The sequence below is a fragment of the Girardinichthys multiradiatus genome, chromosome 5 (assembly GCF_021462225.1).
Source record: "Girardinichthys multiradiatus isolate DD_20200921_A chromosome 5, DD_fGirMul_XY1, whole genome shotgun sequence".
Lineage (NCBI taxonomy): Eukaryota > Metazoa > Chordata > Actinopteri > Cyprinodontiformes > Goodeidae > Girardinichthys > Girardinichthys multiradiatus.
This window is the reverse complement of record NC_061798.1, coordinates 27,015,811-27,033,522: the sequence shown is the minus strand read 5'-3', so window position 1 is coordinate 27,033,522 and position 17,712 is coordinate 27,015,811. Positions and strand designations below refer to the sequence as shown.

The following is a 17,712-nucleotide window of genomic DNA, read 5'->3' as shown; positions in this document are numbered from 1 at the left end:
TCACAGTACTGTATTTAAAAGCCCGTGAAAGAGTCAGTGGTGGTAGAAATAACGGAAATTGATTTAAATGTATTTCCTTTTTCACACAAGGACATTAATTACATACAGTAGCCTACATTGAAAACGTATTGCACCTATAAATGTGAACGTTTCACCACTATAACCCAAATCATCGAAGTATTTTATTGGAATTTTATGCTGCACACCAAAACAAAGTAGTGCATTTGCTGTGAAAGGAAAATTATACAATTTTCAATAATAAAAAAAGTGAATAGTACATCATGGAAATGTGTTCAGTCCCTCAAAGTCAATACTTTGTGGAACCACTATTTGTCATGGTTTTGTTAGCTTGAAGCTGCACCAGAGTGCAGGACTCTGGAGCAGCATTGTGAGTAGAGTGATTATGAATGGTGATGTACAGAGAGAAACACAGAAAAGGAATCTAACAAAAATATCTAAATGTACAACAGTACAAGAACACAAGAGAGAACTAAGAACCAAATTCACAAACAAATGAACTAAATTGGCAGCAACTAGAAAACAAAACGACAGGGAAATAAAGAAACCAGACACACAACAGAAACCCAAAAACTCAAACACCTAAGAATCATGACACTATCGGCTGCAAATACAGTTGCAAGTCTTTTAGGGTGTGTTTCTGCTAGCTTTGCACAACTTTGCAAACGTTTGTCTATTCTTGCTCAAGCTCTGTGAACATTAATTCTTTTATTTTTCCTCTGAATCTAAATTAGATTTAGGTCTGAAGTGAACATTGACCTGGCAATTCCAAAACAGAAGAAATCTGACTGTATGTTCAGAGTCCTCCTGCTGGAAGGTAATACACTGCCCTATCGCTGATGAAGAAAAGCATCACCACAGCATGATGCTGCAACCACGCTTCAGGGTCGGAGGTGGTACATTCAGCAGTGTTTTTCACCACATATAACATTTCACATGGCAATAAAAAATATCTATTTTTTTCTAATGTGACCAAGTCACCTTCTTCTTAACTTGTTGCAAAACCTTAAACTGGACTTCCTCGTACTCGTGCTCGTCATCTTCCGCTTTATCCGGGACCGGGTCGCGGGGGCAGCAGACTCAGCAGAGACGCCCAGACGTCCCTCTCCCCAGACACCTCTTCCAGCTCCTCCGGGGGGGAGCCCAAGGCTTTCCCAGGCCAGCCAAGAGACATAGTCCCTCCAGCGTGTCCTGGGTCGTCCCCTGGGCCTCCTCCCCAGTCTGCCAGTCCAGAGGCACCGTCCCCGACCGCCACGCAATGCCGAAGAGGCGTGTCAACCATGACAGCCCCACAACATCCAGAGACTTGAGGTACTCAGGGCGGATCTCATCCACCCCCGAAGCCCTGACACCGTGGAGCTTTTTAACCACCTCGGTGACTTCAACCTTGGTGATGAAAGAGTCCAACCCCGAGTCCCCAGCTTCTGTTTCCACCAGGGAATGCATGATGGCAGAATTGAGGAGATCCTCGAAGTACTCCTTCCACCGGCCGATAATGTCCCCAGTCGAGGTCAGCAGCTCCCCACCCCCACTGTAAACAGTGTTGGCGAAGCACTGCTTCCCCCTCCTGAGGTGCCAGACGGTTTGCCAGAATCGCTTCGGGGCCAACCGATAGTCCTTCTCCATGGCCTCACCGAACTCCTCCCGGGTCCGAGTTTTTGCCTCTGCCACAGCCCGGGTCGCGGCACGCTTGGACCCACGGTACCCGTCAGCCGCCTCAGGAGTCCCACAAGCCAACCACAACCGATAGGACTCCTTCTTCAGCTTGACAGAGTCCCTTACTGCCGGTGTCCACCACCGGGTTCGGGGATTGCCGCCGCAACAGGCACCGCAGACCTTATGGCCGCAGCTACGGGCAGCAGCATCGACAATAGATGTGGAGAACATGGTCCATTCGGACTCTATGTCTCCAACATCCCTCGGAATCTGGTCAAAGCTCTCCCGGAGGTGAGAATTGAATACATCCCTGGCCGAGGGCTCTGCCAGACGTTCCCAGCAGACCCTCACTATGCGCTTGAGCCTGCCAAGTCTGTCCGGCTTTCTCCTCCTCCAGCGGATCCAACTCACCACCAGGTGGTGATCAGTGGACAGCTCAGCCCCTCTCTTCACCCGAGTGTCCAAAACATGTGGCCGAAGGTCTGATGATACGACAACAAAGTCGATCATTGACCTCCTGCCTAGGGTATCCTGGTGCCAAGTGCACTGATGGACACCCTTATGTTTGAACACGGTGTTCATTATGGACAATCCGTGTCTAGCACAGAAGTCCAATAACAAAACACCGCTTGGATTCAGATCGGGGAGGCCATTCCTCCCGATCACGCCTCTCCAGGTGTCACTGTCATTTCCCACATGGGTGTTGAAGTCCCCCAGCAGAATAATGGAGTCCCCGGGAGAGGCACTATCCAGCACCCCCGACAGGAAAGCCAAGAAGGCCGGGTACTCTGCACTACCACTCGGCCCGTAGGCCGAAATGATAGTCAGAGACCTGTCCCCAACCCGAAGGCGCAGAGATGCGACCCTCTCATCCACTGGGGTAAACCCCAACACGAGACGGCTGAGCTGGGGGGCAACAAGCAAACCCACACCAGCCCGCCGCCTCTCCCCGCGGGCCACTCCAGAGTAGAAGAGAGTCCAGCCCCTCTCGAGGAGATGGGTTCCAGAGACCACGCTGTGTGTGGAGGCGAGCCCGACTATTTCTAGTCGATATCTCTCGACCTCCTGTACAAGCTCCTTCCCCCCCAGCGAGGTGACATTCCACGTCCCTAGAGCCAGCCTAAGCTTCCGGGGATCGGGCCGCCGAGGTCTCCACCTTCGTCCGCCGCCCAATCCTCTTTGCACCGGTCCCTCACGGTTCCCCCTGCAGGTGGTGGGCCCACTGGGGGATGGTCTTGTGTCTCTCGTTCAGGCTTGGCCCGGCCGGGTCCCGCGAGGAGCAACCCGGCCACCAGGCGATCTCCGACGAGTCCCGACCCCAGGCCTGGCTCCAGGGTGGGACCCCGGCTCCGCCGTACCGGGCGACGTCACGTGCCTCGATTCTGTAGTCATCATGAGGGATTCTCGAACCGCTCTTTGTCTGACCCGTCACCTAGAGCCTGTTTGCCATGGGAGACCCTACCAGGGGTATTTAAGCCCCAGACAACATAGCCTCTAGGATCATTCGAGCACTCAAACCCCTCCACCACGTTAAGGTGGGGGTTCAAGGAGTGGACTGGACTTCCTTTGGCTTTAATTGTACTTTTACTGATGTATCAGAGTAAAGTGAGCTAGATGCAAATGCATGACACACCTTTCTGACTTCTATTAGTAAAAACATCTGAAATCCATTCATCTTTTTCGTTCCACTCCACAATTACACACTGCTTTGTCTTCATCACATTAAATTCCAGTTAAATACATTAAAGTTTGTGATTGTAAATTGACTAAATTTGTCATTACAACTAGGCATTTTAACTGGCACCCCTTGTCAAAGACGTCCAGTTTATAATTTAGCTTATTTATACAGCACCAAATGTCCATAAATGTTCTCTCAAGACACTTTACAAGACAAATAGGTCCAATAGTTATTCTGAATCCAATTCAGTTCAAATTCAATTCTGAACAATCCAGTTTAATCCATCAGAAAGATCAGAAAAGTAATCTTTAGTTTATGGCTGTCCTGCTTTATTACTTCAGAATATATAGCAAAAATACAGATATGGGAATTCAAAATGTGCATTTGACCATAATATAAGTGCAAAAAAGGAAGTCCTGTAATAGTGAAAGTAGTATTACAGGTAAAATGAGAGCCTTAAGCGTGTAAAAAGTTGGAGAAAGCTAACATGGTGTAGGTACTTCTGTATTTAACAGATAACTGTCTTCAGAAAATTTTCAGCTATGAAACCTGCTGACCTGTTAATCTGTGTTGCTTTTTCAAACTCACCCTACCTTAAAGTAACACTGAAGTTAACCTCAGTTGATGACCTTCCTGCAACAATGAAAATATCCTTTAAGTAACAAAACTTTGGGAAACACTATCGCATTTCTTTACATAACTCTATTCGCTGAACCATCAGACACAAAGGGTCATGTGCAGCTTTGCTCGGAAATGAATGAATAATTAAAAAGGATGAGATGTAATCAGGTTTCCTTAGAAAACCACGAGCGCCCATCCCTGTGCTATAGCAGCCAATAAAAGCAAAAACGTGCAGCTGAACACATGTAACAGAGCTGCAAAGCTTTCTTTTAATTCTGAAATATCAGTTTTGATAACATACTAATGTAGGACATAATATACCAATTACTACAAGATTGTTACACTGAATCTAAGATAGTGTATGTTTTGTCTCAAAATAAATGTCGTGTTTTATTTGTAATGTGTTTCTGCAACATTCCAACAGGACTAGAATAGAATATCCTTAATTGTCACAAGTACATCGAAATGGAAAAAAAAAAGCTATCTGGTCAGTGCATAGAGCAAAAAATTATTTATGTAAAATAAAAAAATATGAGCAGTTTGTTAAAAACATGTACACACGTTCATTCTGTTTGCACTATTCCCATTTACAACTCCCTTTACATTCTGGCTGTATTGAGTTCAGCTTTTGCTAAACTGTTGTTGACACAAACTGTTGTTGAATCTGCCTCAGACAACTACAGTGGTGTGAAAAATGTTTGCCCCCTTCCTGATTTCTTATTGTTTTGTACGTTTGTGTCAGGATCTGTCTGTGTTAGGTTTTTGTGTTTATTTACTTTCTTTGCTCAGCTAGGTTCTTCGTTCAGTTCAGGTCTAGTAGAGTCCTTCTGTTAAGTTTTGTTACTTCCTGGGTTCCTGTGTTAGATGTGTTTAGGTTTTTCCTTATAGATCTGGTTTCCTCTTGTTTATGTTCTTAAGTCTAGTCATTGTTTACATGTGTTCTGGTCACCTCCCTGCTCTCCATGCTAATCATGTTAATTAGTAGTTATCTCCCTGTATTGTTCATTGGACCATAATCCACTTCCCTCAGCATTTAAACCTTCTGGTTTTCATTGTTCTCCACCGGATTCTCTGCTGACGTCCCCCAGTTCTATGACTCTGAGTTCCTGTCTGTTACCTTGTCTTATTGTTTTCTGTTATCATTAAACTTCTCGTCTCAACTCACCAAGTCCTCCTGTATGGACTTTGGTCCTGCTTCACCTCCACTCAACATGACAGTTTGTCACACTTAAATGTTTCAGATCATCAAACCAATTTAAATATTAGTCAAAGACAACCTGACAAAGTGAAGTAAACCAAAAGATTCCCAAAAGCTAGACATCATGCCGAAGTCCAAAGAAATTCCAGAACAAATGAGAAAGAAAGTAAATTAGATCTATCACTCTGGAAACAGTTATACACCCATTTCTAAAGCTTTGGGACTCCAGCGAATCACAGTGAGAGTCATTATTTCACAAATGGAGAAAACATGGCACAGGGGTGAACCTTCCCAGAAGTGGCCCGGCCGACCAAACTTACTCAAAGAGCGCAGCAATGACTCATCCAAGAGGTGACAAAAGACCCCACAACAACATCCAAAGAACTGAAGGCCTCACTTGCCTTAAGGTCAGTGTTTGTCTTCACCATAGGAAAGAAACTGGGCATACATGGCCTGCATGACAGAGGTCCAAGATGAAAATCCCTGCTGAGCAGAAAGAACATTAAGGCTCATCTCAATTGTCCCAGAAAACATCTTGATGATCCCCAAGATTTCTGGGAAAATATTCTGTGGACTGACAAGACAAAAGTTGAACCTTTTGGAAGGTGTGTGTCCCATTACATCTAGCCTAAAAATAACACCGCATTTCAGAAAAAGTGATTGCACCCCCTGTTAAAACATACCTTAACTGTGGTTTATCAAATCTGAGTTCACTTTCTCTAGCCACATCCAGGCCTGATTACTGCCACACCTGTTCTCAATCAAGAACATCATCCCAACAGTAAAATATGGTGGTGGCAGTGTGATGGCCTAAGGCTGTTATAATGTTTCAGGACCTGGACGTCTTGCTGTGATAAATGGAATCATGAATTCTGCTGTCTGCTGAAAAATTAGAATGTCCGGCTATCTGTTTGTGACCTTAAGCTGAAACAAACTGTTCTGCAGCAGGACAGTGATCCAAAACATACCAGCTAGTCCTCCTCTGAATGGCTGAAGAAAAACAAACTGAAGACTTTGGAGTGGCCTAGTCAAAATCCTGACCTGAATCCAACTGATGCTGTGGCATGACCTTAAAAAGTCCGTTCATGCTCGAAAATCCTCCAATGTAGCTTAATTACAACAATTCTGCAAAGATGAATGGGACTCACTGCAAGTTTTCAGCAACGCTTGGTTGCAGTTGTTCCTGCTAAGGTGGCCCAACCAGTTATTAGTTTAAGGGGGCAATAATCTTTTCACACAGGACCATGTAGGTTTGGATTTTTATTCTCTCTTAATGATAAAAGTCTTAATTTAAAAACTCCACTTTGTGTTTACTTGTTTTGTCTTCAACTAATATTTAAATTTGTTTGATGATCTGAAACACTTAAGTGTGACTAACATGCAAAAAAAAAATCAGAAATCAGGAATGGGGCAAACACTTTTTCACACCTCTGCATCTTTTAGGCCGCGTTCATAACATTTTAAAACGATTTCCTCTGAGTCACTATACAGCTGGCGTACAACACACAGATACAGCAGGTCATTATGTTCTGGTGCTTATAATTTACTCAACATGTCAAGTCAAAGAGGCCAAAAAGATAGGTCTGATAAATGACAGCAAGGGAAAGTCAGAGGAAATAATAAATGAAAAAGAAAAAATGAATGAAGATCTGTTTTTAACCTCAAACCAAAACCAAATTTGCAATTTTGCTTACATCCTCAAAGCAAATCCTTCCTCTGCTTTAGTATAAATGAAATGTGATTCTTCACCCGAAGAGCAGAAAATCTGTCAATCAAACATGGCGATTTCCATCTATGGAGAGCAGACATTTGTTGTTTAGACTTTTCTGTCTCATTGTTTCCGTTTTCAAACCACGAGGTATTACAATGTTGCCGCATGAGTTAGCGGTTAATCAACAGTCTCAGAAATCTGATGACTTCCAAAAAAATAAAGTGGTATTATTATCGAGAAAACCACAGCAATCACTACTTCATTGAAATCTAGTAGTAACTATGTGTAGAAATGTGTTTATCTAACATGGAGAAGGCTTACAGGGGTGGGAAATTAATTTGTCCACTATTGTAAAGGGCCACACTAACAGGTTGAACTAAGTAACTCAAAGTATAAATTTGATAATAAACAGAAAATATGATATTTATTTGCAACTAATGATAGTAGACATTTAATATGGAGAATAAAACGTGACCATTCATACTGACAAGTAAAACGTTTTATGAATACTTAATGTTGTATTAAGCATTCATTGAGCACAGCCTCAAATAAGCGTACCCAATGGTTAAGGTCTTCTGTTTCTCTGTAGGTTTAAGGCTGATGTTGATTGGGCAACAAAAATATGAAAGAGTCATATTTTAAAATAAAACAGGACTGAAATAAATATAGAATATTTACTTAAGTTTGCATTTTAAAAACTCTGGGTGCTTTTTCAGTTTTCATATCAAAACCTCAGGGCAACATGCCTGCTCCTCATTGGTCATTGTTTTCTACTGAGTGATAATTATTATGTCTTTGTTGTTGCACTTGTAACAAAATTTAGTGCAGCATAATATACCATATTCAGGTTTATTAGACAATGTATGTGCTTTCATGTAAATGATATAACCAACTGATAAGAATTTGCTCTGGGTTCATGTTTTCCCAGAAACAAAACATAAACATTTTGTGGACAAAAATAACCAAAAACTTTGGTTTACATTTTTTCAAAAGATTATCTGTACGGATATCAAAAGTCAAATCATCATCAAGCCAAATACCAAGCTCTCTCCAATCAAGTGCAATGTAGGCTACTAAGTTCAAGTTTACCAGGCAATTAACGAGAACGTGTAAAAACCACATATTTAGTCCTATTGGCATTAAGTAACAGTTTTAGCTTGGCCATAGCACTTTGAAAAAGGTAAAATATATACTGAAGAAGATATTGCTACTTGTCTATGTAAATAATAGTTTCATCTAAAAATGAATCATGGCTGGATCTAGAACTACCCCAAGGTTATTTATATAAAGAGAAAAAAGAAGTGTTCCCAAGATTGAACCTTGAGGACCATCTGGCTTAATCTTTAAAGCTGCAGAGTTGTAATTATCTATAGACCACATTGGATTCTGCCAGTTAGGTAGTTTAAAAACCCGTTGTCAGGCCACGGAGCTGAGTGCAGGTTTGTTGTGTTGTGTGGTGCGGTGTTTCTTTCCTTCCACTGGGTGCGACAGGCAGGTACAGCTGCACAGCTGTTTCCCATCAGAGCAATCCCCTGAGGAGCTTCAAAAGCTGCTGAGACGTTGGAGGAGGTGTCGTAGTGTTTACTCTGATGAGTGGCAATCAGGTCAACAAACCCTGCTCTGTGCTTCTCTTTGTCCTAACCTGTTGTGTGAGGAGCCACAGACCTACCCCTGGACCCGAGACATTTCATACAGCAATAACAGTAATATACATTTAGTACAGTAAAACACATTTAGAAGTTCTTTAATTAGGCTTAATGTGACTGTTACGACCCCAGGACTAGGGAATCAGAGGAGGGTAACATAAAAATGTGTCCAGAGGAAAAACAAAGGATAAGGGGTGGAGTTTAAACAAGTTTATTACAAAGAAAAAGGATCCACATACAAAACAGCGAATGCTTTTACCAATTAACAATCAAACTTACTTGGGCTAACATGTACAAACTAAAGGAGGACAAATCCAGCGTCGGCAATTAAATTATCAAATCAAATAAAAATAAAAAAGTTTACCTAAACTAAACTCAAACACTCCAAGACAAAGGGACTTAAAGGGGGATGCCAAATTTCCAAACACAAGCTGCTAGGTCGAACTATTAGAAACAACCAAGTCCAAAACCAAACTGCTAAGCAGTGCAAAGTGGGTCAGCAGTACAAAATACTTCAAAGCTACCCAAACCATCTTCAAAAGCCTTTACACAAACCAAAGTGGGGATCCGCTGCAAGCTGCCCCACAGGAGCTTTTTATAGGGTGCAGATGGGCCTCATCATCCATTGATTGGCTTGGTGAACTCCTGCTGGTTCAATGGAGTTGCCGCTCTGCAGCCACCGGGTAGCCAATCAGCTGAGTGTGCTCCCACACCTGAATCTGCATAAAAACAAACAGACTGAAAAGCCTTTAAAGGCCAGGGGGCGTAACAGTGATAAATGGGACAAAGTGATAAAAAAAGAAATCAAATAAAAATGAGAGAATCATGAGAAATTAGAAAAACTTTGCATAATGCAGTATTCATGTCTTTTAGATGCTGAAGAGGCCAAAAAACCCATAAAGGCAGGTAAGTGCAGTTTGAATAAACCATGTCCAGACATTATATTCATTTTTGTGTATGATAGTGACATAACCAAAGTGTGCACATCTTTTCCTGACCTTCAGCTAAGGTGGCATTCAGCTGGCAGGACCCTCTGGATCTTGAGGGTCAGCTGACAGAGGAGGAAGTCATGATCCGGTACTCCTCCCGTATCATGACTTCCTGATGGCCAACAGGGACAGACATGAGTGAAACAGGGTTATTACGATTAACTGATCAATACAACATTTTTGTCTCTTTACTCACACCTTGATTTGATCTTAGAGAAGGTGTTATAAACAGTTCCTGAAAGGTTAGAGTTTAATTTCTTTTGTTTATTCAAACTTGTACTGGCCCATAGATTTCACTGTGAGATTGTCTCAGAAATGGGGGAGTTAATAAATTAACGTGTTTCACGAACACGTTAATTTATTCATATATTCAAGTTTTAATTACCTAATACAAATGAATTTTTGCAGGGCTTCGCTAAAGTACTCTTACCCAATGGACTTTTTCATATGTTGACACGTTACCACCACAAACGTCTGTGTCTTTTATTTAATAGACATAAAAGTGGAAAAAAAATACATGTTTTTCAAATATTTTTCACTAATAAAAAAAGTTGTGTGTGGGATTTGTATTAAGCCCACTTTTAATACTCCTAAATAAAATCCAGTGCAACCAATTGCCTTCGGATGTCACCTAATTAGTAAATAAATTGCACCTGTGTGTTTTATATTCACAGTATGAATCTCTGAAGGCCCCAGAGGTTTGCTAGAGAACATTATCTAAACATCATCATGAAAACCATGGACCATAGACAGGTCAGGGAAAACGTTGTGGAAAGGTTTAAACTGTGTTTAAAACAATATTCCAAGTTTTAAATGTTTCTGTGACGCTGGACATCACCCTGAACTTACCATTCCCCATTTGAAACATGGTGGTCGCAGCATTATGCTGTGGGGATGCTTTTCTTTATAAAGGATGAGGAAGCTAGTCAGAGTTGGTTGGATGGAGTTAAATACAGGACAATTCTTGAAGAAAACTTGCTAGAGGCTGCAAAAGACAAGAGACTGGGCTGGAGGTTCACCTTACAGAAAGACAATGACACGAAACACACAGCCAGCGCTACAGTGGAACAGAATAGATTAAAGCATTAAAGCATGGGTGTGTCAAAATAGTCCACTCAGAGTCCAGACCTAAATCCACAGGAGAAAATGTAACAAGACTGAATATGTTTGTTCAAGGATGCTCTCATATCCAATCTGACTGTGGTTTTGTTTGTTTTTTTGCAAAGAAGAATGGTCAAAAACGTCTGTCTTTATGTGAAACGCTGGTAGTCATACCCTAAAAGATTTGCAGCTGTAATTGGAGTGAATGTGTTTGGTAACGCTCATCTGCTCTCTGCTTACACTGCAGGGTATGGCTGTGCAAGCACCAGTTGTGTTGCTTATGGGTTGATTGTACTGTATTGCACCGACTATGCCAAAACAAATTCCTTGTATGTCCAAAAACGTACTTGGCAATAAAGCTTTTCTGATTCTGATTCTGATTCTGATTGCTAGAGAGGTCAAGAGCGTGGACAGTGGATATCGGTCTGTCACGAGTGTCCAATCTTCTCTTGTCATTCACCCAATAAATGCTTAGGGCACAGAGTCCCAGAAGGCGAAGTACCTGCCCTGACTTAGTGAGTGGCACCTTTTTGTCAACCAATTTCTGTTTCAGAAGGATAACCACGAGATCACTGAACTCGATGGTATATGTTTATTTGTTCTGCAGCTCAGGAGAAAATCGTAGGCTGCTTTGGCTTGACAGAACCAAACCACAGCAGCGACCCGAGTAGCATGGAGACGAAGGCCAAGTACAATCCATCCACTGGTACATTTTCCATCAGTGGAGCCAAATCGTGGTATGCAGGCTGGCAAGCTGAGAGACTTCAGTTGATGGAAAGTTAACATCTCAAACTAAGAATAGGGCAAACATGCAGTGTGTCACTGAATAATTGCTGATACTATAGATGCGGAAGTATATTATATATCCTGGAAAAACAGGTAAAACCACATGGTAATGAAATAGATGACCGAGCTCTGAACTGACTTAAGTTATTTTTAGACTTGAGAGGGAGACCAAAGAGAAGAGTTGCAATGATCAGTGTCAGAGGGGATCAGGGAGTAAACAAGCATAGTGTGTCAATAAGGGCCAGATTAAAATTATGATATGAAGGTGAAAATGAGCAGACTGGGTGACATTATTAATGTGGGTTGTGTAAAGGTCAACTCAGACTGCATAAAAGGGGCAGTTGGAAACATTGGGACTGACTGAGTGCGGTAGTAGGATACAAAATTCATATTGCCTACTCTGATCAGGGTCCCTTTGGCTGTCTGAATAATGCCCGCTATGGCATTTACTGGGGAGTTCTGGGGGCAGCTGGGTTCTGCTTCCATGCTGCCCGGCAGTACACTATGGACAGGTACATAAACAGTTCCCGCTTAAGGGTTTACAAACAGGAAGCCTGCTTGTAAAAAGTAAGAACATTTCATGATTGAGTATTTTCTGATCAGAATCCAGTTTGGTGTGCCACTGGCCAGGAACCAGCTGATGCAGAAGAAGATGGCAGACATGCAGTCATGTCTAACCCTTGGAAGGCTAATTGATCAGAAGAAGTAAGGGAACTCTTCCAGAGATGATGTCCATGCTGAAGAGGAACAGCTGTGGCAAGGCTCTAGATATCGCCAGAGAACCCAGGGACATGCTGGGAGGAAACGGCATTGCAGACGAGTACCACATCATCTGTCATGTCATGAATCTGGAGGCTGTCAACACCTATGAGGGTGAGTGAGAGGAGCAGCCCAAACCAGGACCACAGGTTCAACTTATTCAGGTTTTCAAAAAGAGATCAGAATGAACTAAACCCAACATCAAAGATCGAAGTGTTACTACAAAGCCAGTTATCATCTCGGTAAAACTACCGACTCTCATTCAGAGTCATACCCACATCATTAAAGCATGGATGCATGTAATATTCTGCCTTTGCAAATGTTGTATTTAAACGCTGCTAGAGAAAATCCAATATATTCTCTGTGCAACATTCCTGATTGTTTTAAATTTGCACTAAATGATCTACAAAGATTTAAAGAATTCAGTCCAGTATGTGAGGAAATTGTAAATGTCAAAGTTATTTTTCTGCTATGCAGACCCCATAACGGTACATGAAATTTGTCATGAGTTAAAACAACCTTTTAAAAAGATTGTAAATACCCTGTAAATGTACAGACACAATTCACAGCAGTTTGGACATTATGTGCTCTTGCTTAGTGCTGAGATCTTTTCAGAGATTGGCATTTTAATTAATATTAGTTTCTATTCTTCACCTTCAAACATAAACACATTGGAGTGATTAATCTCTGTTTTAGGTACATGAGGATCAGTTCTGCAGATGTATCTTTCAAAGAGCCTCTGGTGAAAGTAAGACACAAACATATAACAGGTGAGGAGGAGACAAAAGAAGACGCTGTTATCGTCTGTAATCTTTGAGCTTCCATCCTAAGTTACAATGGTGATAAGTCCAGGTAAGAAGTGAATCAGCCCTGTGTGGCTGAACTGAACCTAAAGTTACCCTAAAGGTTTTATTTCACCACTCTGAAGATTATTTCAATATTCTGTGTATTTTTGGCCTTGGAATAAGATTTTGCTGAACAGATAGTCCACTGCTTTTGAACAGAAAGGACAATAAAAGACAGATACAACAATAACAAAGTCGCATAAGGTTGCAATTATAAAAAAAGTGATTTTTTTAGATAAGATACTTGTGTTGTGAAGGAAAAAGGTGGGAAAATGACTACTAATCAAACTTCATAGAACAGGCCCCTGAAATAAAAAAAAAAGTCTCTAACATTTGTCTTGTAGTTACATATAAACACCACCAGAGTGCAGTAAGGTACAGAATAACGCAGCTCGACCTCTTCATCGCCTCTATGTCATCTTGTTTAAGATGTTTTCTATTGTTTGTCTTTGACAGGAACTCATAACATTCATGCCTTGATCCTGGGCACAGCCATCACTGGGCTGCAGGCGTCCCCGGTGGAAAAGTAGATGGACTTCGGCATCTCAATAAAAATGATGATCTGAGAAATCTGGGGGGTCAGTTTCCTCCTATAAGCAGCACTGCTGCTGGGTTATGTGATCCACACTTGTGTTTTGAAACTACGGGAGCAAGTAATTAAATTGTGTCTTATGTTTTATGCTTAAGGGGAACATTCGAAGTCACATTGGAACCAAACATTGGATCACACTTTTCTTTTTAATGTTTTTAGACTGTAGTGAACTATAATTATAATGTATGATACTTTTATAAGTTGGTGGATATTCAGCTGTTATGTTTTGTCATAGTTAAATGTGTAAATAAATTGGTTTCAATGATTATAGTTGAAACACTGTATACAAACCCTGATAAGATTTGTGTACTACAAATGTAATGTAAATACCACAACAGAACTTGACTTTTTTCCCTTTTATTATTATATTTATTTATTAAACAACAATTGCTGAAATTTAAGAGGAAAAAAATGTGAATTTCACTTTGGTTAGTCAGTTTTTTTCAGCTGCAGTCAGAAAATGGAGAATTAAAACCAAAGGCAAAATCAGTTGTTCGGTAGGAGAGAGGGAAAGGAAGACAAATCCGAATATGTAACACTAACAACTTCACTAAAATCTTTGAACTTGTCTTCAAATGAAACCAAAAACCACAAGCTCATTAGAACATAGAACTAATTTGTTATGGCTCTGATCTCTGATTAATATCTAGACCATCTCTGAGGCATGCTAAGGCCTGACTGGCCTCTAGGAGCTCATGGTTCAGCTTAGAGCAGTTTTCAAGCACCTCTGACAGCTCCTGCAGCTTCACCTGGATTTCATTGCTGTTCTTCTCATAGATGATGTACATGTGCTCTTTCATCAGCTGGCACATCGCTGTCACCTGAAGGGACGAAATAAATCAAACCAGAACCTCTGTTTAAAACAAGAGAGCGGGGTCCAAAGTAGAGCAATCCAGTCCTAAAAAGATGCCGAGCTGTTCTGAGCCAAATATCTAGAAGAAATTGACACCTTCTCTGTTAGCTTCTCCTGAAAGTTGTCTATCATTTCCTGGTCTCTGGTTCGTCCATGGTTTATTTTTTCCACCATTTCTTGCGCTTTTTTGCTGATGTCATCAATGCATGAGCTGGAACCAATGTTACAATAAAAACGTACATATTAGGTGGGACGTACCTTATCGCTTAGAACAATAGTTACATTTTCACAGCCTGTATGGGTGTTTTTGTACCTGCTGTGCTGCCTTTCAATTTCAGTCAAGCTCACACTTGAAGATGTATTTCTTGACAAATCACAAGCTGCATCGTCCAACTGCAAAAAAAGGCGAAAATCCAAAGAAATTTTTACATCAGAAGAGAAATTACATACTGTAACAGTAATTCTCAAAGCATACATTTACAGTTTAGTGTTAATAAATAAGGTTATTGCCCTCATATGTTCATTTTAAAGTAAACTGATTTAATTCTATGGTTGGATATTACCGTCAGTGAATCTTTCTTTCCTTTCCTAGGCGTGGACATGGAAGTGGATGGAAGGTCATCAAAGAAGAAATCCATTTTGGCCTCGAATGGCTGAGTCTATTAAAGTCAAAGTGAAAGAAAGTACAAGATTTACTTCAGTGAAAATAATGGAATTTACACTGAACATTTTAGATTTCACTTAAAAATATCACCATTGTAACAAAAGTGTACATTTGTACTCAAGTAAAAAAAAATGTTGGAGCCCTGCCTTTGAATATCAGGCAAATGCATTTACTATTTTTATGATGGATAAATCCATTAAATGTCGTCTTAAATAACTGATGGGTTAAAAATAAATAAGGCAATGTGAAATTGTCTCTGGAACTCAAATTAAACACATCATTATTTCTTGCATCAACCAGAAAACCTTGAACAATTAACACTGATGACGTACGGTTGCCAGGGCCGAAAGTCTTACATTTTTTGAGTCGACTGTTTTGTTGGTCAAGAATCGTTTTTTATCTATTCTGAGCAACAAGAACAAGATATAGGTCACTCTTCAAAAACACTTGTTTTATTTAGCCATGTTTAATGAATGGGTGTGCCAGTCAGAATTGAGTTAAAGTCACTTGCGGTTCTATTTTACAATAAAACTAAAATTAAAAAGTTTCTGTTAGCATCAACTCTCTGTGCTGAAAGGCCAAATGTTGTATCATTCTTGAATTGTGGTCGTGGACCATAGGGCCGCAAATGGTGCACAAGCCGCACATTGTACATGTACTAATACTAATACTAATACATCTATAAAAATACTAATTTGATTACAGAAATGAAAAAAAATTAGTTGACCCAGGTTATATTTAAAACAAAACATTTATTATTTCATTGTCTACCCTTAAAATAGGAGCCCTAAACAAAAGGAACATGGTGAAACTCTAAATTACTAAAATCTAATTGTGGATTAAATTTGAATTTTAAATATTTTGAATTTGAAGAAAATTCACAAAATGGAACCACATCTGTTAACTTACAAAGGGTGTGTTCTCTCATAGTTACAGTATATGAAGTGCAACATTTTGAATTGTAATTCGGAATTATTCTGATTTGTTAAAACTAATAATAATAATAAAATAAGTCACCAGGTTATTCATATTTCAACTTTGAAATTCAAAACTGGACATTTGCAACACGCTTGTGTTTGAAGACAGTGTCACATAACTGAGGGGAATAGATTTGTAACATTTCAATGCTTAGTCTTTTTTAATGCAAAAAAACCCCCAAGTATATGTATTTTTATTTTTGAATAAACTGTTTTGCTAAAATGATTCATCAGCTAAATCACACGGTAATTTCGAGGCTTACAATTTGAATTGAATTGAACTAACCTAACAATGTATGTCATTAGCTTAAGCCAACTTCTCCTATTTTGTAAGTGTAAATGTGTAATTGAATTCTTTAAAAAACAAACAAATAAAGCACGATTTGGTACAATATACAGTAAGACAAAAACAAATGGCCACGTTAAATCCAATAAACATTACATCCAGTCGCTTATTCAGGCATTTCAGGATAAATTTAGCTAACTAGACGTTAGCATGTAGCAAGTAGCATAATAACGTGTGCTAGCTGAAGCTAGTATAGTGAGATTTTAGTTAATAAAGATAAAAATCCCACAACTTGTCATGTAGTTTTTAGACCCACACACTGTATAATGTTTTTATAATGTATACTGCAGTAATTTGTTAATTAATTAGGTCTCACCTGGCGAAATAAAGAAGTTAGATGGGAAATAGTAGCATTAAGCTACAGTCCTGTCCTTTATAGACCATATTGTTAATATTTCTTTTCATTTTTAAAACACTTCTAGAACATTAATTTAGGAGGGCTACAAAATACAAGATTTAATTTAGTTTTGAACACGAATGAATTGGTGAATTACCTGTCAGCTGCAGGTTATGTAAATTGCAGACAAAACAAGTAGAAAAACACTCAGACTGTGATGGTCTCTTGAGTTTTGAGTTGCTCAGCTGAATTAAGTTACACCCATCTGAAAACTCTCTGTTCAAACACAGATCAGTTCTTGCCTGGCTATAAACATTGTACCTTATTTCATCCATCCTATTTATTTAATTTACCCTTTTTTTTTGTAATAGTTTGCACTTTAATTGTATACTGTGCCTTGGTGGATTAGATAGGATTTATTCATGATTAAACTAAAATACTGCTGTAAGCAAACTCAGCAATCACCAAGCTATTCATAAACTACTCAATAGCTTCTATTCAAGTTTATGTTTTTAATATGTTCTGTTCCACTAATATTCTTTATTCAGTGTAGTTTCAAAATATAAAACATAACATACATATCTGTGTCATCATTGCATATTTCCTGATATGTAGCCAGATTTTGAATGTTGGGTTGGTAGCATAAAGCGCTTGATACAGCACTGGCCAGATTTGTTGCGGATTTAATGCTCTCCAGTTCTTTGAGCTGGAATAGGGTTGGGATCTGATGTAATCCCTTCCCTTCCCCTTCACTCTGTCACTTTGTCACTGCCCACAGTCTGGATTATGTCAGGACGGAGGAAACAGCACATGGAAGCACACAGCCTGGTGGAAATGCCATGATGCCACTTCAACCTATTGCAAATAATGTTGATCAGAACTCAATACTGTGTAGATCAGGATTTAGTTAGATTAAGAATCCAAATGTTTTTACG

General features: G+C 40.0%; 1 protein-coding gene and 1 pseudogene across 2 annotated transcripts; one reads left to right on the top strand and one right to left on the bottom strand.

Moving 5' to 3' along the window:
- Window positions 1–9,379: 9,379 nt before the first annotated feature.
- LOC124869027 lies at window positions 9,380–13,848 on the top strand (annotated as a pseudogene).
- Window positions 13,849–13,941: 93 nt separating this feature from the next.
- syce2 (synaptonemal complex central element protein 2) lies at window positions 13,942–17,065 on the bottom strand. Of its 2 annotated transcripts, none has more exons than XM_047366592.1 (5): window positions 16,935–17,065; window positions 15,017–15,112; window positions 14,767–14,846; window positions 14,550–14,664; window positions 13,942–14,421 (listed from the first exon to the last, which is right to left on the bottom strand). In XM_047366592.1, the coding sequence occupies exons 2-5, from the start codon at window positions 15,089–15,091 to the stop codon at window positions 14,221–14,223; spliced, it is 471 nt and encodes a 156-aa protein (XP_047222548.1). In that variant the 5' UTR covers window positions 15,092–15,112; window positions 16,935–17,065; the 3' UTR covers window positions 13,942–14,220. The 2 variants fall into 2 exon arrangements, with proteins under 2 accessions (XP_047222548.1, XP_047222549.1); XM_047366593.1 differs by lacking the exon at window positions 16,935–17,065 and adding an exon at window positions 16,757–16,894.
- Between the last annotated feature and the right edge of the window lie 647 nt (window positions 17,066–17,712).

Excerpts from the sequence above, each read along its gene's own strand:
- syce2 (XM_047366592.1), bottom strand. The coding sequence starts at position 15,091 with ATGGATTTCTTCTTTGATGACCTTCCATCCACTTCCATGTCCACGCCT. Across the intron at positions 14,665-14,766 it reads ATTGAAAGGCAGCACAGCAG|CTCATGCATTGATGACATCA; the intron begins GTACAAAAACAC and ends CATTGGTTCCAG. Across the intron at positions 14,422-14,549 it reads AGGAGAAGCTAACAGAGAAG|GTGACAGCGATGTGCCAGCT; the intron begins GTGTCAATTTCT and ends TCGTCCCTTCAG.